General features: G+C 56.0%; 9 protein-coding genes across 9 annotated transcripts; 5 read left to right on the top strand and 4 right to left on the bottom strand.

Moving 5' to 3' along the window:
- Nucleotides 1–1,329: 1,329 nt before the first annotated feature.
- Nucleotides 1,330–4,074, top strand: SLS55_010684 (uncharacterized protein; the record flags this gene model as incomplete). Its single annotated transcript, XM_066782047.1, has 2 exons — nucleotides 1,330–2,501; nucleotides 3,129–4,074. The coding sequence occupies 2 exons, from the start codon at nucleotides 1,330–1,332 to the stop codon at nucleotides 4,072–4,074; spliced, it is 2,118 nt and encodes a 705-aa protein (XP_066627657.1).
- A 93-nt stretch (nucleotides 4,075–4,167) lies between these two features.
- Nucleotides 4,168–5,502, bottom strand: SLS55_010683 (uncharacterized protein; the record flags this gene model as incomplete). Its single annotated transcript, XM_066782046.1, has 3 exons — nucleotides 4,168–4,693; nucleotides 4,914–5,402; nucleotides 5,456–5,502. The coding sequence occupies 3 exons, from the start codon at nucleotides 5,500–5,502 to the stop codon at nucleotides 4,168–4,170; spliced, it is 1,062 nt and encodes a 353-aa protein (XP_066627656.1).
- Nucleotides 5,503–7,863: 2,361 nt separating this feature from the next.
- SLS55_010682 (uncharacterized protein) lies at nucleotides 7,864–8,389 on the top strand (the record flags this gene model as incomplete). Its single annotated transcript, XM_066782045.1, has 2 exons — nucleotides 7,864–7,867; nucleotides 8,001–8,389. The coding sequence occupies 2 exons, from the start codon at nucleotides 7,864–7,866 to the stop codon at nucleotides 8,387–8,389; spliced, it is 393 nt and encodes a 130-aa protein (XP_066627655.1).
- A 789-nt stretch (nucleotides 8,390–9,178) lies between these two features.
- On the top strand, nucleotides 9,179–11,558 carry SLS55_010681 (uncharacterized protein; the record flags this gene model as incomplete). The annotated part of the gene is made up of 5 exons (XM_066782044.1): nucleotides 9,179–10,056; nucleotides 10,110–10,442; nucleotides 10,491–10,804; nucleotides 10,850–11,442; nucleotides 11,496–11,558. The coding sequence occupies 5 exons, from the start codon at nucleotides 9,179–9,181 to the stop codon at nucleotides 11,556–11,558; spliced, it is 2,181 nt and encodes a 726-aa protein (XP_066627654.1).
- Nucleotides 11,559–12,103: 545 nt separating this feature from the next.
- On the bottom strand, nucleotides 12,104–13,646 carry SLS55_010680 (uncharacterized protein; the record flags this gene model as incomplete). The annotated part of the gene is made up of 6 exons (XM_066782043.1): nucleotides 12,104–12,242; nucleotides 12,361–12,849; nucleotides 12,915–12,965; nucleotides 13,019–13,141; nucleotides 13,190–13,383; nucleotides 13,440–13,646. 6 exons carry the CDS (start codon nucleotides 13,644–13,646, stop codon nucleotides 12,104–12,106), a joined length of 1,203 nt encoding a protein of 400 aa, XP_066627653.1.
- A 350-nt stretch (nucleotides 13,647–13,996) lies between these two features.
- On the top strand, nucleotides 13,997–14,641 carry SLS55_010679 (uncharacterized protein; the record flags this gene model as incomplete). Its single annotated transcript, XM_066782042.1, has 2 exons — nucleotides 13,997–14,107; nucleotides 14,162–14,641. The coding sequence occupies 2 exons, from the start codon at nucleotides 13,997–13,999 to the stop codon at nucleotides 14,639–14,641; spliced, it is 591 nt and encodes a 196-aa protein (XP_066627652.1).
- Nucleotides 14,642–16,910: 2,269 nt separating this feature from the next.
- On the bottom strand, nucleotides 16,911–18,296 carry SLS55_010678 (uncharacterized protein; the record flags this gene model as incomplete). Its single annotated transcript, XM_066782041.1, has 1 exon — nucleotides 16,911–18,296. The coding sequence occupies one exon, from the start codon at nucleotides 18,294–18,296 to the stop codon at nucleotides 16,911–16,913; it is 1,386 nt and encodes a 461-aa protein (XP_066627651.1).
- Nucleotides 18,297–18,845: 549 nt separating this feature from the next.
- Nucleotides 18,846–22,675, top strand: SLS55_010677 (uncharacterized protein; the record flags this gene model as incomplete). The annotated part of the gene is made up of 4 exons (XM_066782040.1): nucleotides 18,846–19,004; nucleotides 19,063–19,529; nucleotides 19,606–20,002; nucleotides 21,227–22,675. 4 exons carry the CDS (start codon nucleotides 18,846–18,848, stop codon nucleotides 22,673–22,675), a joined length of 2,472 nt encoding a protein of 823 aa, XP_066627650.1.
- Nucleotides 22,676–23,112: 437 nt separating this feature from the next.
- Nucleotides 23,113–25,496, bottom strand: SLS55_010676 (uncharacterized protein; the record flags this gene model as incomplete). The annotated part of the gene is made up of 3 exons (XM_066782039.1): nucleotides 23,113–24,382; nucleotides 24,440–25,289; nucleotides 25,355–25,496. The coding sequence occupies 3 exons, from the start codon at nucleotides 25,494–25,496 to the stop codon at nucleotides 23,113–23,115; spliced, it is 2,262 nt and encodes a 753-aa protein (XP_066627649.1).
- Nucleotides 25,497–25,671: the final 175 nt, after the last annotated feature.

Raw genomic sequence — 25,671 nt, 5'->3', positions numbered from 1 at the left:
GCCACGGCTAGTTCCTGCTGTATCACTGGCGAACACTCCCAGAATAAGCCGGTTCCCAGCTGCTGCGGTTGTTCGGGACGCAGCCACGAATGCGTCCTATTGGAAAACATGCCTAAAGGCAGCAATGTATACTGAAGCCTTCAGAGCTTGCAGGCATTGATAAGCCGAAGTTTGGCATGCGGAATATGACCCACTTGAATACAACAGCCCCCCAACGCTGATCGGCATACAAGGCTGAGATACGACAACACACATACAGCCCTACTTAGCTTGAATATGGAAGCACACAGCGACGACCAAGTGGTGGATCTTAGTACGGAGGAAGAGAACGACTCAAGCAACGGCAGTCCGGATGTCGCAAGTATTGGTGAGAGTGCCCGTCCAAGCAACAACCAAGCGGTTACCTTCGGCGACAGCTATGAAGAAAACATCCATGGTGAGGTATTTGGCCGGGCTTCTAGAGTGTGGCAGTCGGCCTCAGATAGTTCTGCTGATCAGAGCGGGTATGACGCATTGGAGACATCCCCAAATGGTCTCAACGAAACCAGCGGAGGCGAGCTGAGCATCGACGGAGTTGGAGCGAAAAAAGTACAAGGAATCACGCAAAATCTCCGGTCATGGCTGATGGTCTATGCTGCTCTCTTCTTAGCCATGGTAGTCATCTTGGAGGCCCTTCAATTCTTCTCCCAGCGGCACCATGGTCTTGCTGATGCTTCGCGGGAGGACCATTATTTGTGGACTTATGGCCCAACCCTTCGTAATACTGGAACTCAACCTCAGTCGCTTCTCGCCTACTAACTGTTGGCAGTTTTGACAATCATCACCGCATTTTGGAGCCGATTCGAATATCGAGCAAAGCAGATGATGCCGTGGGTTGCGATGACCAATCGAACCCCTTCAACGGGACAAGTCCTTCTCTTGGACTACGCTTCGGAAATCCCGCCAAAGGACCTTTTCATGTCTCTAAGGGCATTACATATTCCCGTCGCAGCCGGGACTTTCGGGACGTTATTGCTTCGCGCCCTCATCATTACATCCACTGGATTACTTGGTCTTCGCAGTCAGAAGTATCCTAAAGAGATATCTTTAATTGTTCGGAACGAGTTCAACTTTACCACCTCGATAGACGAGTTATATGGAGTGAAGGGGCCGGTAGATCCAGAATCGATCGCGTGGGTTGTCAAAGACCGCAATATCTCGTACCCATTCGGCACAACTTCGACGCTGGCGGCTCAGACCTTCATTCACCCCACAAGTTGTAAGTCTCCATCGCCATACAAGAGCTCAGCGCTTACTCTTCAAGTGCGTGGTCAAACAATACATGCCGACATGGACGTCTTCTCCGTCGAGTTCCAGGGCTGTGAACCTTTCCAGTGGAAATATTCCAACCCAGATCTCCCCTACAACCCGGATGACCTTAATCCGAAAATTGTGCTCGATGTCTGGACCGACAACTGTTTTGCCAAAGACTTTTCATTCACCCAGATCTTTAGAGGGGAAGGGCTGCGACCAGGTTCGGAGATCGAACCGGTAGTATGCACAAATGTTACCGATGAACAGAATCCCTCCAGGATACTAATATCAATCTCTCTTACCGGATTCGAAGACGGCAACCCAGAATCTCTCTCAGGAATCATCTGCGACCCCGTTTATTCCTTGACAAGACGAACAGTGACGAGCCTTACCCCGGATCTGAACACAAACGATTCACTTATCATCTCAAATGTAACGAAGCACACCCTACCAATCGACATAGTGTTGAGCGATTTCAACGTCGAGCTGGCATTCAACTTAATCTACGCTAAGATAGGAACGAATACGGGATTCGGCTCTTGGTTCTCCTTGATGAACCAAACACTCCCGCAGACGGAACTGGCGGATTTCCTCGACTTCGACATCCTGGCTGAGGCTTCTCGTCAAGCTTTCCAGACTGTGGTACCGCAATGGATAAACCTTGCCCACTTGGCACCAGCGCAACGGAGCACCTCCGGCACAGCGATCCGCACCAAAGATAGACTCTTTGTTATTTCCTTACCTCTACGGTTGATGGAATCATTCCTGGCATTGCTGGCCACGATTTGCATCATCACCTGGGTGCAATGGCCCAAAGCTGAGAAACAGGATGCGAGTCTATTGATGACGAAAGCCGCTACTCTATCACAGAGCCATTCGCTGCAGAGACTACTGCATGGCAGTGGAGCTGTTTGTGCGAAATCATTGCAGCAGAGATTCGAGGGCTATACATTTGCCGCCCGCAACAGGCCTGGCATCACTCCTTCCTTTATCTCGGTCATGCCTCAACCGGAACCTGAACAACACTCCGCATTGCCAAGCTACATTGACCCAGAAGCCAGCTGGTGGCGGCCAATGGCTGCTTCTCCGATCTTTCGGACGGCTATCATAGCCGTCACACTCATGCTGGTAACTACCCTGGAGGTTATCCTTCAACTGTCCAGGAAGAAAGGGGGCCTTGCAACGGTGAGCGATCGTAGCTCTATGCGGTACGCTTGGCTATATGGACCAACGGCGACCATGACTGGAATCGGTCTGGCTTTTGCATCCTTTGGGACAGCCGCCATTGTCTTACATCCGTTCCAAACACTGCGCCGGGGGAATTCCAAGGTCCAGACACTTACAGAAGATCCGGCGGACAAACTGGTCCTAGTCGCAGCTAATAGGGCTCTTCTCAAAGGACACTTGTCTTTGGCTCTTATACTGGCTGCGGCTTTGGTTTCATCCATTCTGACTGTTTGCGCCAGCGGTCTCTACACAACGAGGCTAGTTCCCCGGACGGAACCAGTGACGATGAAGATCATTGATTGGTTTAATCCAGAGACGTCTGCGATGAATATCAGCGAAAGAGACGGTAGAGACGCCGGCCTGGTCCAATTCTACAACATATCTTTTCCACAGTGGACCTTCGATGAACTGGCATTTCCTCGCATCGGGGACCCAGATCCAACGACCCGAAACGTGTCTCTTTCAGCTCGAGTACCTGCAGTACGCCCTCGTATGAATTGCTCCGGCCAATTCTATCCGAGCATCCCGAACGCTGCGACGTCTACACAGCCACCGGGTCCCGACATCTCTCCGCCGCCAGGATGCACGCAAACACTTGCTAACGGCAGTCTGGCCCAAATCCACATCGTGCCCGGCTTTAGCTCCAGCGCCGGCACATTCAACGTCGACTACTTCGCAACCATAGCATTCGAAAGCACGGTCAACGGCACATACCGCTGCCCAGGCTCCTATCTCTGGTGGATGCTGGGCCGCAGCGCAACGGACGGGTACCACAACACCACCCTCCTCTCCTGCACCCCGTACATGGAATCGATCCTCGTCGACGCCAGCTTCCAGCTGCCCGGCTACACCATCGACGACGCTCAGCCGCCGCAGCCCGACGAATCGACGGCCAAGCCCATGGGCATCAACGGCTCTGCCGCTGCGATCCCCGCAATCACGCCCGACAACGTCCTCGGCTACGAAGACGCCTTCTTCCAAGCGGTCGTGTGGGGGCGGGACGGCACGCCGCTCGAGCAGCTGGTCGGCGAGGAAAACATGGCGCGGGCGCTCGAGCGGGCGGAGCACACGTACCGCCAGATCGTGGCGCAGAACCTCAACGCGTATTTCCGCACCGCGGAGGGCGGCGCCCCCGAAGGTCCTTTCGTCGGCACAGTCACCGATGGCGACCGGCTGCGTCTGGTGCAGAACGCCGTCTCGACGCGCATCCTCGAGGGCGCGCTGCTCTTCATGGCGGTGTGTGCTGGGCTGTCGTTTTTGCTGGAACGCGAGACGCGCATCTTGCCGCGGAATCCGGGCAGCGTCGGCTCGGCGATGGGCTTGTTCGCTGGCAGTGAGTTGCTGCAGATACTCGCACGAGAGGCGGCGACGGTGGAGGGGGAGAAGCGGTTGTTGGGAGGGGAGTTGGTGGATTATCGCTACCGGCTTGGTTGGTGGGCCAGAGGAACTGATCGTGAACGTTTTGGTATTGACATTGAGAGACCTGGTGGAGAAGCTGTTGAACAGGATGATGTTACTCCCAACGAAAGAAGTTCGGGGGAACACAGTGTTTAGCGTTTCATCGTTTGGGAGACCCGCTTGTACGTGCAAACATTACTTTCAAGTACAATCTGCTAAGGCTGTGCTCTTGCTTACGATGTATTGGGACTAAGCTTTCAATATGAACACTTTGGTTTGATGGGTCTCCGACTCCACCGTCAGATTCCAGTGAACTTCTGGGATATCACTCTTGGCCCATACATCTCTCACCTCGAAGGCCTGATCTCCATCGACGCCAGGGACCTCATCGAGCGGAATGGTGATGGTCGTGGTCGAGTTCCCCTCATTGAAAGCCAGAATAACTGTTCGACCATCCGTCAGCGGACCAGCCCAGACCTGGACTTCCTTCTCCTGGCTCAAGTTTTCCAAGTAAGCCACGGCCTCCCCGAGGCTGTCTTGGGAAATGGCAATGATCTCAGGGTTCTTGAGGACGTCTAGACTCTCATTGGAAAGCGCTCTCAGGTCCGCTCCAATGATCAAGGGAGACTTGAGCGCTGCCCAGAAGCTTTGATGAGTCTGCTGTTCGTGGAGAGTCATGTTTCCATTGCCGATCTCAAGCATGTCCATGTCGGCCCAGCTGCCAGGCTTCTGGAATGCCGAGATCTCCCGCATCTTTCGTATGATGGTCAATATACTGCATCCGGCGTAGCCAGTATTGAGGCAATACGCCGTTTTGCACTGTCGACGTATTTGATCAGCACAACGCTCGTGGCAACAAGACGTGGATGCTCACAGCGCAGTCTTTGCCTGTATCGCTGAATACGTCGGTGATGTCCCCAGACATACGATATGACTGGCCAATCTCTACCAGTCTGTTCGTCAATCAAACGGTCTCCCACGAAGAAAAACGTTACTCACGGTCTGCCCAGTACCACGGGAACTGATGGCCCCACTGGCACAACGAGTAAAAGATGTCCCGCCCACTGCCACGCAACGCATCCCGCATGACAGAGAACCTTAGCTGCGGACTCTCGACGTTCGCCGCAAAGCCCCCGCAATTGTCGTACTTGAGGTAGTCGACCGCCCACTCAGCGTACGTAGCGGCGTCGAGTTCTTCATAGCCCCAGGACCCTGGCGAAAAGCCGCAGTCATGGATGCCGGCATCGCTGTAGATGCCGAGGTACAGGCCGCGGTCGTGCAGGTAGTCGGCCACGCCCTTGATGCCTCCGGGCAGTTTGGTCAGGTTGGCCTGCTGGCGTCCGTCGGCGGATCTTGCCGTGGCCTGCCACCCGTCGTCCAGGGTGAGGATGGTGTAGCCGGCATCGCGTAGCCCGGTGGACACCAGGAGGTCTGCTGTCTGCTCGATGGTGCTCTGGTTGAAGTCATCCTTGAACGTGTTCCAGCTTTGGCGATTCCCTCGTCAGAAGTAATAATGGCACACCAGGAGCGAGCTTACCTGTTCCATCCCATCTGGGGTGTCCTTGCTGATATTGCCAGGGCCATTGGAACGAAAGGTATACCAATCAATGGAAGAAGCGGTAGCTGCATCATGTTTGCCGCGATACGGCGGACTGCGAAGGCCCCGCAAAGTCTGAGAAGTTGATTTATACCATTTTGACTGTAGATATACTTACTCAATCATACCGTTTGACTTTGCCGCTTCCTGTTTGCGGAGGAGGGCCGGAAGCAGATTGAGAACCGAAGCGGGCGGCGGGCCCATCTCCGACACTTATCCCGACCACAACCACAAGCTCGGCAAGGCTTCCCCGCCCCTAATAACTCAAGAACAGGAACAACGGAACAGTTCAACCGTGCATCGCTGTGTACCTGAATCGATAATCTATGGTTCCTTTCCTTGAAGGACGCCAGTCTTTTTGCCATCAAGGTCTCCCAGCATGCCTCCCATTCCGAAAATCGTCTTTGTATCTCTGCTCTTTCTCGTATCCGTATGTTTCGCAAGAGCGCCATTGAGCTACGTTGTTGAGCCAGAAGGTCTCTATGTCCCCACTAAGCCGGACAAAATTGTCACCGTGTCGGACCTTCTCCAGTCCCGCACAGACTTGAGCAAGCTGGCTGAAATGGTTGAAACCCCCGCTGGTATGCAGAAACCTCTGTTTCATTCTCTTACATGCCACTGGGCATCAAATTCACAGATGCCTGTTAGGATTTTCCAAAGCATTTGACACGTACCCGTCTTGGAACTTCACCTTTTTTGCCCCGAGCAATGACGCGTTCAACAACACTGGTACATATTTCCAAACCTATACAAGCACACCGTAAGAGAATCCACACTTGCTGAGATATCTGTTGAGCTCACGGTGCTGCCCAGAAAAGGAATATGGTGGATTGGCAATGTCCTCAACCATCACTACGTCCCGAATACCGCCCTGAAACAAGATGATTTCAACAGCACATTGAGTCGAATCCAGGTGAGTCATGGTAGCTTCAGTGCCTTTCCATACTCTCTATACCAACGACCATTGCAGACTGGGAGCTACTTATACGTGAGCACCCAAATTGTGGCGGATTCTCTGATCTTGAACGGGGTTGCACGAGTAGTCGAAGCCGACATACCGATAACGAACGCAAGTCTGCTGCCTTATTTAACCATGAGTTAAACTAATATGAAGAGCGTAGGGTGTGGTACATGTTATCGATCGCCTTCTCGATCCTTCAGCACAGATTTTCGAGAAGGACCTCCCAGAGGCAGACCAAAAGTTCATTGCCGGAAGCTGCTCGGATCCTACATTGCCCTACTGTTAAAGTACATTGGTTGGGAGATCCACGCCCCTCGAAGGCCGGAACTCGAGTGGCTTCAGGGATGGAAGGGCCGTCCGGAACGCGGGACAAGTGTCGGAAGCCACCCGCATCAACCCTGCAATCCGATCACCAGGGGAGGGTACCAAAGTAGCGTAGATGTCACTCCCTTGTATAGCTTGGAACATCTGCATGCCCGCATGTTTCCCCAGCGGAGTAGCTTAAAGGCCACCCATTTTCAACGTCACTCCTATGAAACCCGTGTTGAAACCCCCTCCCTTAGTACCCAACGAACCGCACTCCAGTTCCATCTTCCTCTACTCGAAACCGTTCTCCAACCCAAACGCTTCACCGTCCCCATGCGACCCCCACACCACATCCCCCTCCTCGCCCTGCTCCTCCTCCTCCCCCTCACCCCCGCCCTAGTTTCCGACATCCCCACCGCCTTCGGCCCCATCCCGCTCCTCGCCGCGCACCCCACAGACCCAACCCCGTTCCTCAAATCCCGTCCCAGCGACTTCGTCCACCCTGGCCTCTGGCACACGCACGCCTCGCTCGAGCGCATACGCAGCGGCGTCGCCGCCCAAACCGAGCCGTGGGCAAGCGCCTACGCCGCGTTCCGCACCGATAGCTTTTCACAATCGACCTACACGATGGGTGGCCCTTCCGCCGTACTCTCGCGCGGAGGCAGCGCCAGCAACTACAGCGCCTTCACGGCGGACGCGCGGGCGGCGTGGCAGAACGCGTTGATGTGGTACATCACACGGTCGCCCCTGCACTGGGAGCGGAGCACGACGATTCTCGACGCGTGGGGGGGCGCGCTCACGGCGATCGTCGGGGTCGACCGGGCGCTGGTGGTGGGGCTGGAGGGGGACCTGTTGGCGAACGCGGCGGAGATCATGCGGTGGGAGGGGGGGTGGGAGGAGGCGGGGGGCGGGCCCGGGTCGTGGCGTGGGGGGAATGGGTTTTCGGCGGCGTTGTACTGGCTGTTTGCGCGGCAGGGCGCGGCGGCGGGCGGGCAGGCGAACTATGGGATGGTGAGCGTGAAGGCGTTGTTGAGTTTTGCGGTGTATCTGGATGATGTGGGGTTGTGGAATTACGCGGTCAATGAGTACGTGAACAACCCGTGCGCGGGGGTGCTGGCCATGTATGAGCCGCGAACGGGGCAGTCGGTGGAAGCTGGGAGAGATCAAGGTGAGTGCTTCTTGTGGATGTACGGCTGCTTTTCTGAGACACATGGATAGGGCACACGCAGTCGGGAATTGCCTGGACGGCGCTGGGCGCTCGCGTTGGGCAATCGCAGGGTGCTGACCTCTTTTCCCTGGGAGACAACGTCCTTCTGAAAGCTGCCGAGTATGCGGCCGCTTTCAATCTCAACCAGACGGTGCCGTATGACCCGTCGTGGTACCGGTGCGAGGCGGTGCTGGTTGGTGGACCTTGGGCGAACATTTCAACACACTCGTTCGGGGTCAGGAGTGCTCTCCCGGTCTGGAACCTGCCATACTACGAGTATGTCAAGCGGAGAGGTCTGGAGGGAAAATGGACGTCTCAGGCGAGGCTGTCTGATGGCTATTTCGAGGGTCATGTCACGAGCGGCGATCATCCGAGCTGGGGTGACCTTTTGTGGGCATGATGCATCAGTAACATTCATGTATCTGCCAGGCGATCTTTGCTGTTTTCCGCCTTCCCCTCACGCGCGATTGGTGGTGCAACTCGTCGACGGGGGACCTCCGTAACACAGCCCGAGCTCCGCCCACCGGCCTTCCTCGCTGATTGGCTTCTCAGCCGGGATCATCAGTGCCGATCTTGCAGGACACTCTCCCACCGGAGTAGCGACTTGCATACATCATGTTCGGGAGGCGGGGTTCCCCGCAGCCGCCACTCCAATTCTCCCGTGGGCGGCGCCATGAACCCATCCAAGTGGTATGTCTCTAGCTGTCTCCTGAGCAATCTGAGAGGCTCAAATATCAGCCCAGCGTGCCCCGAAGGCATGATTCGAAGTCGAAATGCCAAACGCAGAGAAAGCCCGGCCCGGTGGCGACAAGCGTCCATGGCAAACCCAAGACGACGAGAACACGTCCGAGGGAAGAGACGCCGGGCCTGCGTACGTAATGGGAACAACGTCTCTGCAGCCTCCGCTAACTTGATCAAGCTGCCAAAGCTGTAGAAGACGCAAGGCGAAATGCACCCGGCAGCAGCCATGCTCTCAGTGCGACAGCTCCGGTTTGCTCTCCAGCATCTTCCAATCAAATCTCGATTAGTAACGGTACCGCAGGGCTAGAATGCGTCTATGAGGAGTCCAAGCTACGTCCGGGTTTCCGCACTGGTGCCATAGAATCACTTAGCCAACGTGTCTGTAAGCATGCAGAAACAACCAGCGGCACTGTTTCATAGCTGACAGGCGTAAGCGACGCTTGAGCAGATGTTGCTGGGCCAGTCGATGCTCCTGAGGCCGTTTCTGGAGCGAGCATTCGCCACATCCGGGACCTTTGTTGGAACTCCGGAGGAGATCAATGATGGCTCAGCAATTTCTTCCCAAAGCCAGCATCTCAAAAGGAAGCTCATCGCTACTGCTGCAGCATCGCGCTCCAGCAGCGCACATCAGCTTGATCCTGATGTTCCTGTCGACCGTCCAGCAAAACGGCCACGAGTTGATGGATCATCAGAGTCACTGCTGCCGGCTTCCGCTCCACTCCTGCCTCCGCCGGAGGTGCTGAGAAGCCTTTTCGAGCTCTACGCCTCACGCATTCATCCGTGGATACCCGTGCTTCACGTGCGTTCGTTCCGAGAAGAGATGGCGGACCCAAGCAAGCAGCCCCGGCTGGTGACCATATTTCACGCCATTGTCAGTGTATGCGCCCGTTTCAGCCCGGATGCCTACTTCAAGGGACGAACCGACTTGAAAGACCTCTCTACGAGATGCCGCCACACTGTTATCCTCCAAAGCATGGAGACGGCCACGGTTCAAAACCTGCAAGCTCTGGTGATTGTTGCATTCGACATTGTAAGTGAAGTCCTTTTTCTTATTCGTGCAAGTCCGCTGTTAACACTCATAAACCAGATCGGAGGCGGCCGTGGGCCAATGGCATGGAGCCTCGTAAATTCGCTGACCAGATCCGTTGAGCAACTTCAACTGAGCGTGGAAGAAGAGGACGACAATGCGTCAAGAGAAAACACCGAGTACCTGTTTCACCGCATGTCGTTCCTCGGCAACGTCAACACATGGATAGAATCCGAAGAACGTAGACGCATCTTTTGGAACGCCTTCCTGATGGACCGATTCTGCAGTATCGGGACAGGGTAAGTTTCTACTCTCTAAGCGCTGCCTGCCTGACAACTTTCACCCGAAATAGTTGGAACAACAGCCTCACTAGAAACGATGTACGCCGACGTCTGCCCTGCGAGGGGCGTATCTGGGAAGCCGGGACACCGACAACTACGCCATACTTCGGCATCGGCGAGAACATGTCTCCATCTCAGCAGCAACCCACTCCGACAAGCGAGCGCGTCTCGGCAAACGAGAACGAGGTTGAATCCATCGGCGGATTTGCTTTCTGCATCGAAGCCACGGAGAGCTTGAACTTGGTCACCAAGTTTTTTCTCCAACACGGCATCAATTTCAAGAGCTCACAGGGCATCCAGGTCTGGTTGATGAGATTTAAAGAGCTGGACCTTCGACTCGTCAGGTAGGTGAGGGTGACAAACGGCCCGGGCTTGAGACTGACGAGAGGTAGATGGCGCCTGTTCTTACCACCGAAATGGAGAACCGCTTGCGCTCTGAACGAGGACGGAAACATGGACCCAAACCTGACCTTAGCTCACATCACCCACAACGCGGCCGTCATTCAGCTCCATCAAGCCATTGCGTATCCGGTCAAGCAATGGCACCACTACTCAGCCACCCTTCCATCATCGACGTCGGCTGGTACCTGCCTCACAGCCGCAAAGGAAATCGTCATGATCGCAAAAGAGTTCTTGCGCGCCAGCGATGGCATCACGAATCCACAGTTCTCTTTCTGTCTCTTCATCGCCGGCCGGGTTCTACTAGGTACGCTGTCCGTCATGCCTCGAACATGAAAACTGACCAGAAAAGCACATTCTGTACATTACACCCAGCTGGTCTCCGCGGACGTCTCCCATGCCCTATCACTGTTGCGTGAGATATCGACGCGTTGGAGCGGGGAACACTACACCGGAATCATCGATACGCAGGGAAACCTGGCCTCACGTTTTGCAGACCGCCTGGAAAAGGCGCACGCAAGCCTCCAGGCAGGAAGCCACGACGTCTCGAATCCAGTCCTGGACATCCGCGAGCCAGCTTACTCGGAGCAGGCGGAGGCACAACAGGAAGACGACTACCCGAAAGAGAGCGCAAGTCGCAGTGCGGTCCCTTCTGCCGGCCAAATACCGCAGAATGCCACGGCTGGCAAGACCCCACAGACTCAGAACAATGGAGATTTGCCCGGTGTCCCCGCTCAGCCCGCTGACAATGACCAATCACCCGATTCCATCAGCCTGGCTTTTCCACCTCTGCCCTTGTCTTTCCAGCAGGGTGGATTTGACGGCGGACAATTCGACCCCTTGAGTGCAATGGACAACCCACACGCATTTGCCTCACCAACAGCTCAAAGTTCGTACGCCGCGTTTGAAGATTTCAGGAGCATATTCGACGACTCTTTCCAACAGGTACGTATCCACTTCGAAGGCATCGAATCATCGCCACTTCTGACTCTCCGTAGGAACTTCGAGTCAGCACGTACTCGAACCTACAAGACTTGAGCAGCCAAGGGCCGTTGAATTGAGCGCAACAAGGAAAGTACATGTCCGAATCTTGAACAAATACCGGGCTGCAGTCAGCTCAAATCGAGTATCTGAAATCGGGATTCTGGTCATTGTTTCAGTATTCGACGCCTGCGTGATGGGAGGAACGAGATTCTACCTCTTTGTCTGTAAGGTCTTGCAGAGCAAGCCGCTGAGGATCAGCATTGCTACCGGTGTTGGAAGCCATCTGGAATCAGAGTAAGCGTGACCATTCTGCAGTGTGAGACAGAATCTACCTACCTCTTCAGCAGCTCGGGAGGTGGAAGCAGCTTGGATGCTATTTCTTCGAGTCAGAATGAGCCTTGTGACGGCAATCTCCACGATAAAAATCACGTAAAGACACAGGTGGGCAGTGAAGCCGTGTCGGTATCGAGGAGCGTCACTGGTCTGGAAAAGCTGTGGAGCCGTCACTACAGAGCGTCAGCGAATCACGAAGCTTGCTACAAGCCTCGGGACTTGCTTACTGTTTCCAGCAGCCCAAGCACTAGTGATGCGTCAGCCAAAGTCAAATCACTGCATCGACAGCTTACATGAACGTCATGGAGAGCGTCACGCCCTTCTTCGTCTGCCCGGCAACATTCCTCGATATAAGGGAGAAGATGAGATTCCCTTCGGCCAGAACGAACTGGGTGCAGTAAAAGGCCACGAGCAGGCCTCCAGCATTCCTGGAGGACGGCGCCATCCCCATCAGAATCCCCGTTCCGGCGATGGCGGGAAGAATCCAAAGCTCCATCACCAACGTCAGCCTCGATTCGCTCCCCGAGTCTCCAGCAACTTACAAACATGACCAGCAGCGTTTGCCTCGTCTTGCTAGCCAACATGGCGCCTCCGACCATGACAACAATGGTCACAGCGCCCTGGGCGATGTTCAGCAGCTGGGTCTGGAGGACGGAGAAGCCGAGAGCGTTGACGATGAGGTTCGAGAAGACGCCCAGGCCGCCGATGATCAAGGTGCTCGTGGTCTGCAGGAGCACGCAGCACCAGACGAAGGGATCCGACAGGGCCTCGACGACCTGGTGCTTTTTGTACGCCTTGTTCTGCATGCCCGTCTGGTTGGCCCGGACGCGCGCGAACATCAGGCGTTTGTCGTCTTCGTTGTAGCACTTGGCCTTCATCGGGCTGTCGGGCAGGTACCATGCGATGAAGGCGGACCATAGCACGGTTGCGAGGCCGAGGACCATGAAGAGCAGCTGCCATGAGTAGACGGCTGCGTCCTTGAGGTGGGAGGTTCCGTAGGCGATTAGGCCGCCGACCTTAGGACTTAGTTCCGGGCTACGATGATGGATTCGAAGCAGATACAAGGTATGAGCTTACCATGAGTTGCACTCCCATCATACAGTACCAAAGACTGGTAAGGACCGCTTGTTCCTCTCGAGTATACCACATTGCTGTTCTTCACAGTCTTCAGCCTGATTACTTGCTGACTTGGACAAAGACTCACATGATGATGAAGGCAGGCTGGACGCAGGACTCGAAGACGCCGAGAAAGAAGCGTACAGCCATCAGAGCACCCCAGTTGGTGGCTGCAGCGGAGCATGTCACCACGGCGCCCCACAGAAAGACACTGGTTCAAGTCAGCCCATCTCTGCGGATGGCGGTGCCAGTGATGTACTTTGCAGCAAGATACTTGGCCACGGGCAACTTCTGAAGCAGGAAGTTTGTCGGATACTCTCCTACCAGCACGCCCATGTAAAGAATCGTGCCGAGCCAGCTGAAGTCGTTGCCGTGGAGATGGGCGTCGTCGGTGATGCCCATGATGGAGCTGAAGCCAAGGGTGCCTTTGTCAAGGGCCTGGCAGAAATATGTCTGGCCAAGTTCGGTCAGCGCAAAGTGTTGTGAGAGCCCATCGTCTGGAAACCTACTCCGAGCATGACGACCAGGATGCGCTTGTTGATTTTTCTGAGCAGCCGCTTGTTCGTAGCGGGGTCGATGTGAAGATGCACCGTGTCCCGGGCATACCGCTCAACCTCTGCGTCACCCCCGGCGTCTGCCTGGACCTTGGGATTCTCTTCCAGGTCTGCCTCATGGTGGATGACGGAGCTGTCTGCTTTATCTGGGGACCGGGCCATTGGAACTTTGAACTTCGTCGAGAGACTGCGTTTCAGACTTTTCTTGGGACAGGTAAGCTTCAGAAGGGCTTATCACTCGGGTCTCCACAACAGAGCGGGGCAGCGTGTCCGGGGAGGGTGTCGTGGGCACATGATTCCCGGAGCGTGTCCGAGACCGAGCCCGGTGCCCGTTCCCTCGTCGGACCAGCCCCCGGCCAATGTTCCGCAAAGCCGCAAGGCAACAATGCTCACCGAGGAAGTCTGAATGATTTGTTCTTATGTTGCCACTTAAAGTACCGAGGTAGGGTTCATGCCTACGCATTCCTACCAGGGTAGCACTTTCGTTTGATCAATACTGACAAGGCTTCGCAATGGAGGACATGACGGATGGGAAGAATGGATTGACATCCGAGCTCGATGCTCTCTACTCGGATGCGGTCGTTGCGAAGATCTGGAAGGTAGCAAGCAAAGCCCTGAACAAAGTAAGTCCAGCACGCACTCAAGGCGACCAACCACCCACCTAACCCGGCCCAAAGGACGAGCCGCCCTCGTCCTTCCCCGAGTACACAGAACCAGGCGGAACCAAATACATCTACTCGGACGCCAGTTTCTGGACCAGCGGCTTCTTCCCCGGCTGCCTCTACCTCCTGCGCGAGCGACAGCTCAAGCACCCGACTCGATTCCCGTACCACCACGACGGCCGACCCACGATCCACCCCACCTTACTGGACTTCGCCAGCAAATGGTGGGCCAGCGCGCCCGCGCAGCAAGCCTCGCGGACCGACACGCACGACCTGGGCTTCATGATCCAGCCGTGGGCGGCCTTGGGGTTAACGCTCGACGGCGACGCAACCTGCCGGGCCGCCATCGTCACCGGCGCGCGCAGCCTGGCTTCGCGGTTCGACGCGCGCGTCGGCGCGATGCGGAGCTGGGACGGGTGCGAGACGCGCGCGTACAAATACGACGACGCGCAAACCGACTTCCTCGTCGTCATCGACAACATGATGAGTGCGTAACCTCCCTCCCCGCAACCCTCCCCCCGAACACCAAACCAACCTAACCACCGACCCAACCCGACGGCCCGCGCAGACCTCGACCTCCTCTACCACGCCGCCGCGCTGACCGGCGACCTCGCCCTCGCCCACATCGCGACAACGCACGCCCACACAACGCTCCGAACGCACGTGCGGCCCGACGCCTCGACCGCGCACCTCGTGGTCCACGACGCTTCGACCGGCGGCGTCAAAGCGGTGCTTACGCACCAGGGGTACCGGGACGCGTCGTGCTGGGCGCGGGGGCAGGCGTGGGCGATGTGCGGGTTTGCGCAGTGCTATCGGCGGGTGCGGGAGCCGGCGTTCCTGGAAGCGGCAGTGGCGACGAGTGCGTATTGGTTGAGGCGGACGACGACCGGCGTGATCGCGCCGTGGGATTTTGATGCCGAGGAAGAGAGGGGTGAGGGAGAGCCGAGGGATGCGAGTGCGGCGTTGGTGGCGGCGTATGCCATGTTGCTGGTGTATGAGGCGTTGGTGGAGGAGGGGGGGAGGGGGGAGGAGGCGGAGGGGTTCTTGCGTGGGGCGCTGGGGGGTGTGAGGGCGGTTGTGGAAGGGTGTTTGGGGGGAGAGGGCGGAGATGATGGTGGGCTGGAGTCGGTGGTGATGCATGCGACGATTAACAACTACGAACACGCGCTGAGGAGGTGGTCGGATACGGGGCTGGTGTATGCGGATTACTACTTTCTTCTGGTTGGGAATAAGCTCTTGGAGATGGGGCTTGTGAAATAGAAATTGATAATGTGTTTCTTGGACGTCGGCGGCGTTGTACACTTGGGCTTTTTTATTCGTGCAGAAACGATTACTACTGCCGATTCAAATGACACTTGTATGCTCGGCCAGGTCTTGATTTCGCCATCGGGTAGGTTGTTGTTTTCGCCGTCGGTCAGGTTTTCGTTTCGCCGTCGGCTGGATCCTTGCTTCGCCGTCGGCCTCGAGCTCCGTGTTATAGCTTAAACCTGTTTTCCCGAGGCAGTATGTCCTGATTGCTCGCATACCCAGTGCGTCGATTTCTACACGAGTTCCCGAGTTCCTCTTGACAGTCGAATTGTTGCCTGTCGTGCCATATACCTCCAGTGTTCCTCTTGCTGTATTTGTGCACTGACCGAAGAATGTCATACATATCAGCCATGAAAACTTCGATCAACAACCCGCGGTTACGCATGCTCAATGCTCTTCGAGCGAGTTCGAAGCCTGTCATGACTTTTATGGGGCTTCCATCCTTTCGCACAGCCCAGGTCATAGCTCAGTCCGGCGTCGACGTTAGCATTTTCCGTCTTCAATCATGTGTTTTCCCACTGATCATTGTAAAGGGCATCATCATCGATTGTGAGCACGGCCATATCAGCGACGACTCCATGCACAGCTCGACTGCTGCTATTGCTGCATTGGGAGTGTCGCCGCTCGTTCGCCTCAGGGGGACTCATTCGGATTTGATCAAAAGGGCTTTGGATGCTGGTGCACAGTAAGTCTCCAAACAACTTTCTTGTTTTATACTAAAATCATCGCAAGCGGTATCGTCGTACCTCAGATTAATACTGCAGAAGACGCTAGGGCAGTTGTCTCTCATTCGAAATTCCCTCCACAAGGACTTCGGGGGCAAGGCTCGGCGTTTCCGGCCATTACTCACGGCATCGACATCCCGACATACCTCAGAACGGCGAACGAAACACTCATCACCTGTGTTCAGATTGAATCGAGAGAGGGGCTTGAGAATGTTGATGCTATCTGTGCTGTACCTGGTGTGGGTAGGTATCTAAACACTCCAATCCAAAAAAAAAATCGGTTTGCTAATGCCCGTAAAGATATGATTTTCATCGGGCCAAACGACCTTGCCTTGTCGATTCTTGGCTATGTTCCCGCAAAAGGTAGCGAGCCTGAGTTTATCGGTGCCATCGAAAAGATCGTGGCAGCAGCCAGAAAGCATGGCAAATGGGTTGGCCGACTATCAAACAATGGGGCTTTGTGCAAGGAGCATCTGAAAGTGTTCGATAGTGTAGCATTGAGTTACGATGTTCGAGCCATTCAGGATTGGTATACGACCGAGCTACAAGTTGCGCGCTCGTAATGACTTACGAGGTGGGAGAGTCCTGGGCGTTGTTATCTATGTTTGTATAAGGTCAATGGACAGATGAATGAAGATGGTTCGCATATGTGGTAAGATTGCTTGCTATATACTTGTATCTACAGAGGACGCAGCGACCTACAAGAACACTGCTTCGCCTTCAACCAATCCTCAGCCTTGACGCTGCAGTGTGTGATAGCCAAGCTGCGCTCGCGCTTCGGCGATTGTGGCTCCGGCAGCAATCATTTCCCGGATGCCTTCTTCGCTGTCCTCAATCATTCGCGCGACTTTGGCCACCTCACGGGCTCGATCTCGCGGAACGACAACAACACCATTTGCATCGGCAACGACGATGTCACGAGGATTGACACGCACCTTGCCAATGCCCACCGGCTCATTGACACCTCCGACCTGGACCCGGTCCTTGCCTGTTCGCATCCAGCGTCCAGCAGTGAAGAGCGGGTAGTCATCGCCGATCGCACGGCTCACGTCGCGGCACACGCCGTCGATGACAGATCCAGCGATGCCTCGTAAGCCAGCGTACTGGGTCATGATATCGCCCCAAACGGTGCAATCCGTGCGACCGCCGTTGTCGATGACGACGAAATCGCCCACGGCGACGTCGTCGATGAAGTCGCCAACGCTTCCTGGCGGGTCGCTGGCGGGTACGTAACGGACAGTGAAAGCCGGCCCGACGGTAACCTTTTTGTAATCGGCCAAAGGCATGATGCCGAAGGCCTGTCCGGGGATGCCAAGTTTGTCAAGCGCGTCGGAGACCCCGGGCGTGTCCGAGCCCGCAAACAGCGCTACCAGGTCTTGGTCCTCGGCACTGGCTTCCCTGGGGTTTCGTTTGGGGGATGGCGGGGCAGGCGCGGCTTCCACTGGCCCTGTATCCTCGCGCATGGCTTCGAATTGCGTGTCGTGCATGACGTCCGACACGGGTTTACCGGCTCGGACGGCGCGAACCATGAGCGATTGACGGCGGTCGATGCGCTCGGCGAGTTGCAAGGCCTCGTCAATGCGCTGGGCCGGGACAAACACCGTGCCGCAGCCATCAGCAATCACGTAGTCGTCCTGGTGGACCGTGACGCCCTGCAAGTGCAAAGGCGTGCCCGAGCGAACCTGCACCACTCGATTGCGCGCGCTGACCATGGTCACGCCGCGGCCGAAGACGGGATAGCCGAGCTCGCGGCTGCCGTCGATGTCCCGGCTCATGCCGTCGATGATGGTTCCGCGGATGCGCTTCTCGGTCGAGGCGTTGGCGAGGATGTCGCCCCAGCACGAGACACCGTCGATTCCACCGGAGATGACGAGGATGCGGTCGTCCGTCGTTACCGCATCGATGACCGGGGTGAGGAGATGGGCCGTGGGAGCAGTGTCGGTCTTGGGGCCGAGTTCCACTGTGCTGGCGCGTCCGACGATCTTCGGACAGTCCCAGAGTGGTCGTAGGCCGTATGTGGCTCCCTTCAGGCCGAGGAAATCCAAGGCATCAGACACTGTATTAGTGTCGAGTGCTGAGAGTCGGTTCAAAATGTCGGATTGATTCGTCGTGTCCATTGTTGTGATCGATGGGTTATCAGAAATGAAAGTGGTCAAAGGGGGATTTGGTCGTGCGAAAAGAAGAGACAGGAACACGATTGTTGTAGGAAGTAAGCATCGATCGGATTAGGTTTGCATTCAGTGATGGTTGTGGTTTTGTCAATCGAGTTTGCCATTCGGCTCGGCGAAAGTCACCTAGGAAACTGCTGCTCGGCGTCGAGAAATCATGCCGCATTAGCTTTACTTCGCGGCGTCGATAAATGATGCCGTGTTTTAGCTTAGCACATCCGCCTTTCTCAGTGTGTTGGAGATGATGCAGTATCTCGGCATCTTCACGCTTCGCCGGCGGAACGGTAGATTCATAGGATGAAAGAGAGTGTTTGGAGAACTGGAAGGAGTTTTAAACGCCACGCCGAGGTGTATGACTGAACTGTGCCATCCAGCCTCGCGTCGGGTTGGTAGATCTCGGCATCCCGGTTCGATCGCCGAATCATTGCGAGCTGTCTGCTACGGCTTGAATATATAGAAGCCTGCAAACTGGTTCGACTTAACCATTGCATCATAACAATGTCGCGCTTCCAAAATCTTGAAGCTACCCCGCCCGACGCTGCCTTCTCTCTTATCGCGGCCTTCACTGCGGATGAATCTCCCGGAAAGGTTGACCTTTGCCCTGGATTCTACCGCGATGGGCAAGCAAGACCGTGGATTCTGCCCTGCGTGGCACAGGTGCCTTCTCCCAAGTTATTCACTCAATCAGTCGTTATACTGAATGGTACTTTCGCAGGCAGAGGAACTGATTTATGAGGATCCCATCAAAGACCACGAACACCTGCCACTCTCGGGTCATCCTGGACTGGTTGCCGGGGCACAAAGACTTGTTTTCGGGCTTGACCCCAAGCTCACGGCTCGGATAGCTTCAGTCCAAACAGTCTCAGGCACAGGCGCCAACCATCTAGGTGCCAGGTTTCTCTCCGACGCTCTCGCTCCGAAGCGCGTTTGGATTTCTGATCCGAGCTGGATCAACCACCCAGAAGTCTGGCAGAATGTGAACCCCAATATCGAGCGTCGAGCATACCCATACTACGCCAAGGATACTCAGTCGGTGGACTTTGACGGAATGGTGGATACGTTGCGTCGCGATGCAGCTCCGGGTGACATTGTCATTCTGCATGGCTGTGCACATAACCCGACCGGGCTTGATTTGACCGAAGAGCAGTGGAAGACGGTCGCGAAACTCTGCAAAGAGAAGGGGTTGTTCCCCTTCTTTGATCTTGCATAGTGAGCTGCTCGTCCTGCAATCCGACACCATCCCACTGACCAATAGTAGCCAGGGCTTTGCGTCAGGCAACCTCGAGAAGGATGCATGGCCGATCAGACACTTTGTGGATGGTCAATGCATGGAGGTTGCGGTTGCGCAGTCATTTTCAAAGAATTTTGGACTCTACGGAGAGCGCGTGGGAGCATTGCACATCGTTACGCAGTCGGCAGAAGTCATGTCGAAGGTTGTGGGCAAGTTGACACGTTTGCAACGCGCTGAGATCACTAGCCCTCCGGCATATGGCGCCAGGATTGTTGCACGTATTCTTGGTGATGCAAGGCTTATGGACCAGTGGCAAGATGACTTGGACACGATGAGTGGCCGGATGAAGCAGATGCGGAAGCGGCTGTATGAGGAGTTGAAGAAGAGGGATGCACCAGGCTCATGGGACCACATTTTGTCCGAGGTAAGTTCAAAGACGTGCAGTAACAAATGGTGGCTAAATTACCTTCGCAGATCGGAATGTTCTCAATGACCGGCCTGTCTGCGTGTCAGGTAACAGAACTGAGGTACAAGTATCACGTATACCTTCTGCCTTCTGGGCGGATCTCGGTCACCGGACGTAAGAGTCTCCTCTATTCCATATGAAGTATGACCTGGCTAATTAGGACAGTTACTGAGGGGAACGTGGGTTCTGTAGCGGAGGCGTTTAGCAAAGTGCTTAAGAACACGAATCTGTAAGTAGGAATTAAGGCTACTATTATCCGAGGCAGCAGAGTAGACGCCATCGCAAGCAGTCATTAGAAGTAGCATCTCCGCGCTCTACTGAGGATGTAATACTCTTCCGGGGTTGTTGAATGCATTTTCCGGACGTAGTTATAGGCTTTAAACTGTGTCCCGATGTTAGATTCAACTGCCCAAGTAGACATGATGCAGTATTGCCGTAAGGCAATTGCGGGTGGGCCCAGTCTGTTTGCCATCCGCTGTGGAAGGAAGGCAAGGCTATGATAATTTTTCGTCGGGTCAGGTGTTAAGTGATGGAAGCGGAGGGGTGACTGACTCGGTGGCGCGATTACGTAAGTTGCGGATGAGTCATGGCTCCAGCCTTCCAAAGTCGACGCGTCCGGGCGCGCCGTCCCTCGTCAACCAACCTCTCCACCATCGCCACCACCACCAGCACCATCGTATCCGTCGCACTTTCTCTCCGACATTAGTCCCGCGGGTCTAGTTGATCGCCTGGCTCACCCACAACGTGCAAGCGAACTGCCTCACGGCTGCCCTGGCAACGGCTCCGTTTGCCTCGCGCGAACTGCCTTCCCAGCCCGCTCCGTCGACGGCCCCGTCCATTCGCCGTTGCGGGCGCGCCGCGTCAACTCTCCCCTTGCACGCCGGCGCCCAGCTTCCAGCGACAGCCTGATCCATCTACGTGGTGCTGACGAACTGCCTCGTGGCTCCCTGGCGACGGCTCGGTTTGCCTTGGGCGAACTGCCTCTCCAGCTCCACCGACGGCGTGGTCCCGACGCGCCCAGTAGACGCATCGCTTCCTGGAACCATCGCCACGCTGCAGCTCTGGAAGTCAAGGCTGCTTCTTGAACAAAGCCTGGGCGGGTGGGTTACTGCGCAACTCTACGCGCAGGGATTCGTTTTGTTTCCGTCTCTTGAGCCATTCTCTGCTGACCTGTGCCCTTAGTCCGCCATGTACGCCTCGAGCAAGCCCGACGTGAACGAAACCGTCCTCGCCGAATGGTCCGATGCCGACGGCCACAACTGCACGCTCGGTTCGCTGACGCCATGCCACAAACGGGACGCTGGATTCACGCTGAAGGTGACCACGGACGAGCAGCAAAGAGTCTGGGCCTGGCTCATCCTGGCCGTCACCGTCAAGACGGCTGGTCGGGAGAGACAGCGAGAGCTGGCTCTCGTCATCCCACCGCATTCCTCATTTGCCGTGTCGTCCGATGAGCTGGAGATATCGCAGATCAACACGCCTGGACTGTTTTCGGCCGTTGGAGATGCCCGCCTGTTTGACTCTGGCCGCGTGATGCGTGCCAACTTCGCCCTCGCCCGGCCTGGTCGTGTCCTCATGCCCAAGTCCACCGCCAAGAAGATCACTCCCGCCTCTCGCACCACCTCGGACCTCCTTCGTGGACTACGCTCTCTTTCACAAGCCCACTCCTTCTCGGTCTACATAAAGCCCAGTGACTATGCCCGCCAGGGACTGAAACTGGTGTGTGATCGCAACTCCATGGCTCCACCTCCTGCGAGTCCTTTCGCCATCGAGCATGTGCTGGAAAGTCGGACTGCCGAGGTGGATTGGAGCCTTTTCGGCATCGAACCTGGCCCCTTGCCTGATGACCCTCCTTCTTGTGCACCTCCGCCCTACCTTGGTCCAACGCCTCCGCCCGGTGACTGCGAACCTCTCACCTCGCTCTTGAGCCCTCCCACTACCGGACCTGTGCATGTTCCGTGTGATAGTGAGAACTCGGTGATCTCGGAGACGGACTTCGAGCAGCATTCGCTACCCGGCAAGGATGGCGGCGCCTCACACGCCCAGAAACGACCACTCTCTCCCAACGCCGAGCATCTCCCCCCGTCCACCCGGCAGCGCCTCCCCTCACAACCTTGTAGTATCACCGCCGGTACCACCACCAGTGACGCCCTGACCGCAAACCTTGGCGAATGGGTCGAAGCAGCCCTAGCCACCAACTTCCACGTGTACGAGCACCCCCGCCTCCAAACGCACCTCGACTCCTGCGCCGCCCACGCTGTAGACGCCAATCTCGACGCCTTCCTCGATGCCCGCGCCGCACTCAGCGCCGACTTCTTCTACGACCCCGACGGAACAGGTCCCGCTGCAGATGAGGAGCCAGGCCGCGTTGCCTACGTCGCCGATATGGCGCGGCTGCTCCGGTGGGCGTTGCGGAAGCGATGGAGCGCGGATGTAGAGAACTTCGACACATTCCTATTCCTTGGGCGTTGCGCAAGGGAAGCTGCGAAGACTGGTGACATGTGCGATGGCGGGAACGGTGGAGAGGAGAGCGGGGTGACCGGTCTGTGGCGCGATCCGTATAGGTTTCGGAAGTCGCTTTGTGTTAATTGCGTGTTGCTTTCTTGCGTGACACGGGATTGTGAGCCTTGATGAGGGGGAAGGGTGTGTAGAGGGATGTGTTATGAGATAGACCTAATGCCATCTGAGATTCACCATCAAGGGTATGCAATTCTAAGCCCGTGTCCCTCATTACGTCAAAGCCTCCCAGCTCGAGGCTCAAAGCGACACATGGATCACGGCCCCCAAGCCTGTTTTGGTAGGCTGGACCTTAAACATTCTAGTATCACGGAGTACGTACATAATACCAGCTTCACTACGCCATCAGGGTGAATGAAATAGGTAATATCAGATTTAAGAGGGGTTACGCTACCAGACGCGGGGTAAGAAGCCTCGAGACAGAGCGGCAGAAGCGGTAGCAGACGGTGAGGATTCCTGGAGTGGTTGGAGAGTCTCCGACCAGGACAAGCTGCCAGTTTGGATCTCCTTCATCCCAGAGCAATTTGACAGCAGTGGCAAGCCACTCAAACTCATTTAAGCCAGGTTATCTCCTCCGGTACATCCACCTGCCATGCAGCTACTACGTCATGGGCATTTGCCCCCACAAGTATCTCAAGCTTCGTCCCGGCGTCGAGAATCCACGTGCTCCTTTTGGCATCAAACACCCCAAAGGCGTGGGCATCAACCTCGACCTCCACCGCTTCTGACTCACCCGGACTTAGTAGGCTAGACTTGGCGAAGCCGCATATCTGCTTCACCGGACGAGTAAGGCGTTGCGGAGACGGCTGCGAAAACCAAATGATGACCGTCTCTCGTCCCGGCACCATACTACCACCGGTGTTTGTCACCCGCACTCGCATCTTCAAAACAGTGCCATGCGACAAGACATTGGAGCTGACCGTCTCCGGTTGCAGCTTGAACGTATTGTACGACAGTCCAAAGCCCAGGTGAAAGTGAGGCTTCGTGCCAACAAGATCCCACCACCTGTAGCCCACGTATATACCTTCCGAGTAATGCGACTCCAAGAGCTCTCCTGGAAAGGACGAGTAGGCAGGACAGTCCTGGAGCCTCTTTGGGAACGTGACGGGGAGTCGCCCAGACGGGTTCGCGTGACCAAGAACGACATCGGCCACAGCGTTCCCCAGCTCCTGGCCTTGATACCAGGCGTACAGCACGGCCTGCACGCCGTCAATCCAAGGGTCCATGAGGACCGGCGTGCCGGCTTGGACCACCACGATGGTGCGCTTGCAGACAGCGGCAACCTCCTGTACCAACCTGACTTGCTCGCCGGGGAGTTCGAAGAGGGGGATATCGTGGCTTTCCGTCTCCCACTCCCTGTCGCGTCCTACTACGACCAATGCAGCATCGGCATCTTGAGCTAGCCTGGCGGCTTCTGCGGGGAGGTCGCATGGGTCGAACTCCTCAAATCCGAGCCGAAAGCCTTGGAACTTGTCTTCCATCGGTTCCATCAGTGACGCGAGGTCTTCTCGGAGTTGCCGGTCGTGCGAGTGGTAGTCGATTCGGATTCGGTAGGCCTGGCCTGCTACCATGTGCCGGGAAGCAATGGCCTCCCCGCTCCCATAGGTAAAGAACAGACTCTCCTTTTCATCGAAAGCCCCCGATTGCTCCAAAACCAGCTCGTTGTCGATGTAAAGTGACGCTGGTCCAATTGAAGCTAATGAGATCTTGTGGGATCCAGTGGTTTCCGGCGTGAGGAGGGCACGGACGGTGAAAGAATACTCTGTGAGTCGGCCAACCTCGGGCGGCACGTCTCCAAAAGAAATGAAGTACAAGTCGTCTCTAATCGGCTTTTTAGCGCATGGATAGTAGGTAGAAAATAAAGGTACATTGACTTACATATGGGTTCTTGTCACGACATCGACGCTAAGGTCATGGCCGAGACGCCAATCCAAGCACGCACCGCTTTTCCCGGTATCTGGATTTTGCACCATAAATGGAGACACGGTGGGAACGTAACGGTTCATCTTCGCGCCCGGGTGGAAAAGCACCTGAGTGGGACGTCCATCCAACTGGCGCTTGACAGAGTCGAACACCGAGGTCCAATATGGCGCCTTGATGTAAGAGCTGCCGCCCCCGCCGGCCACAACCCTTTTTGCGTTTGGACCAACAACGGCGATCTTGGAGATGTTCTTGTCCGGCTTCAAGGGAAGGGCGCTGCCGTCATTTTTGAGCATCACAATGCCGGAGGTCGCCGCGCGTCTGAGCAATTCCCGTGTATTGCATGCGGGGTCGTCCATGTCCCGACAGTACTCTCGTTCGTCGGAGACGTTCTCGAAGCGGCCAGCGCGCTGGAGCAGTCGCAGGATGCGCAAAACGGCCTGGTCGACTCGGTTCAAATCCACCAGACCGCCTTTCAGGGGCTGAGCGAGGGCGGAGCGAGACCGTTTGGCAGCCGGTCCAGGCATCTCCAGATCGAGGCCGTTGTTGATGGATTCCACTGTCGAGGTGGTGCCGCCCCAGTCGCTCATGAAGACACCATCCCAATCCCACTCATCGCGGGCTATGTCGATGAGAAGTTCCTGCGAGGCGTCGCAGTGAGTGCCATTGACCTTGTTGTACGCCGTCATCATGCACCAAGGATCGGCATCGCGGACAACCATTTGGAAAGGAAGCAGGTATACCTCTCGCAGGGCACGAGTGGTGATGTTCGCGTTGACTTTGAACCTCTTGGTCTCTTGGTCGTTCGCTGTTCAAAAGTTGCGTCATCAGCAAGCATGGCCAGACAACGCCGTTGGTAGCCCTAAGACCTACCAACAAAGTGCTTTGGAGTAGCACCCACTCCCCGTGATTGCAGGCCCTGAACGTGTGCCGCAGCAAGCTTGCCGGTGAGAAAAGGATCTTCACTGAAGGACTCGAAGTTCCGACCACCCAGAGGATGGCGGTGGATACACATTGTCGGGGCGAGTGAAACTGATGCCGACTTGGACTTGCACTACAACCATAGCCGTTAGCAGACCAAAGGTGGCGACGTTCCCGAGGAAACTTGCCTCCTCGGCCAAGTGCTGCCCGATCTCTTTCAAAAGATGCACGTCCCATGTGGCGCCCAAACTGACGCCGCTGGGGAAAAA

The sequence above is a fragment of the Diplodia seriata genome (assembly GCF_021436955.1).
Source record: "Diplodia seriata strain FDS-637 chromosome Unknown scaffold_15, whole genome shotgun sequence".
Classification (NCBI taxonomy): domain Eukaryota; kingdom Fungi; phylum Ascomycota; class Dothideomycetes; order Botryosphaeriales; family Botryosphaeriaceae; genus Diplodia; species Diplodia seriata.
This window is presented reverse-complemented; position numbering and strand designations above follow the sequence as displayed.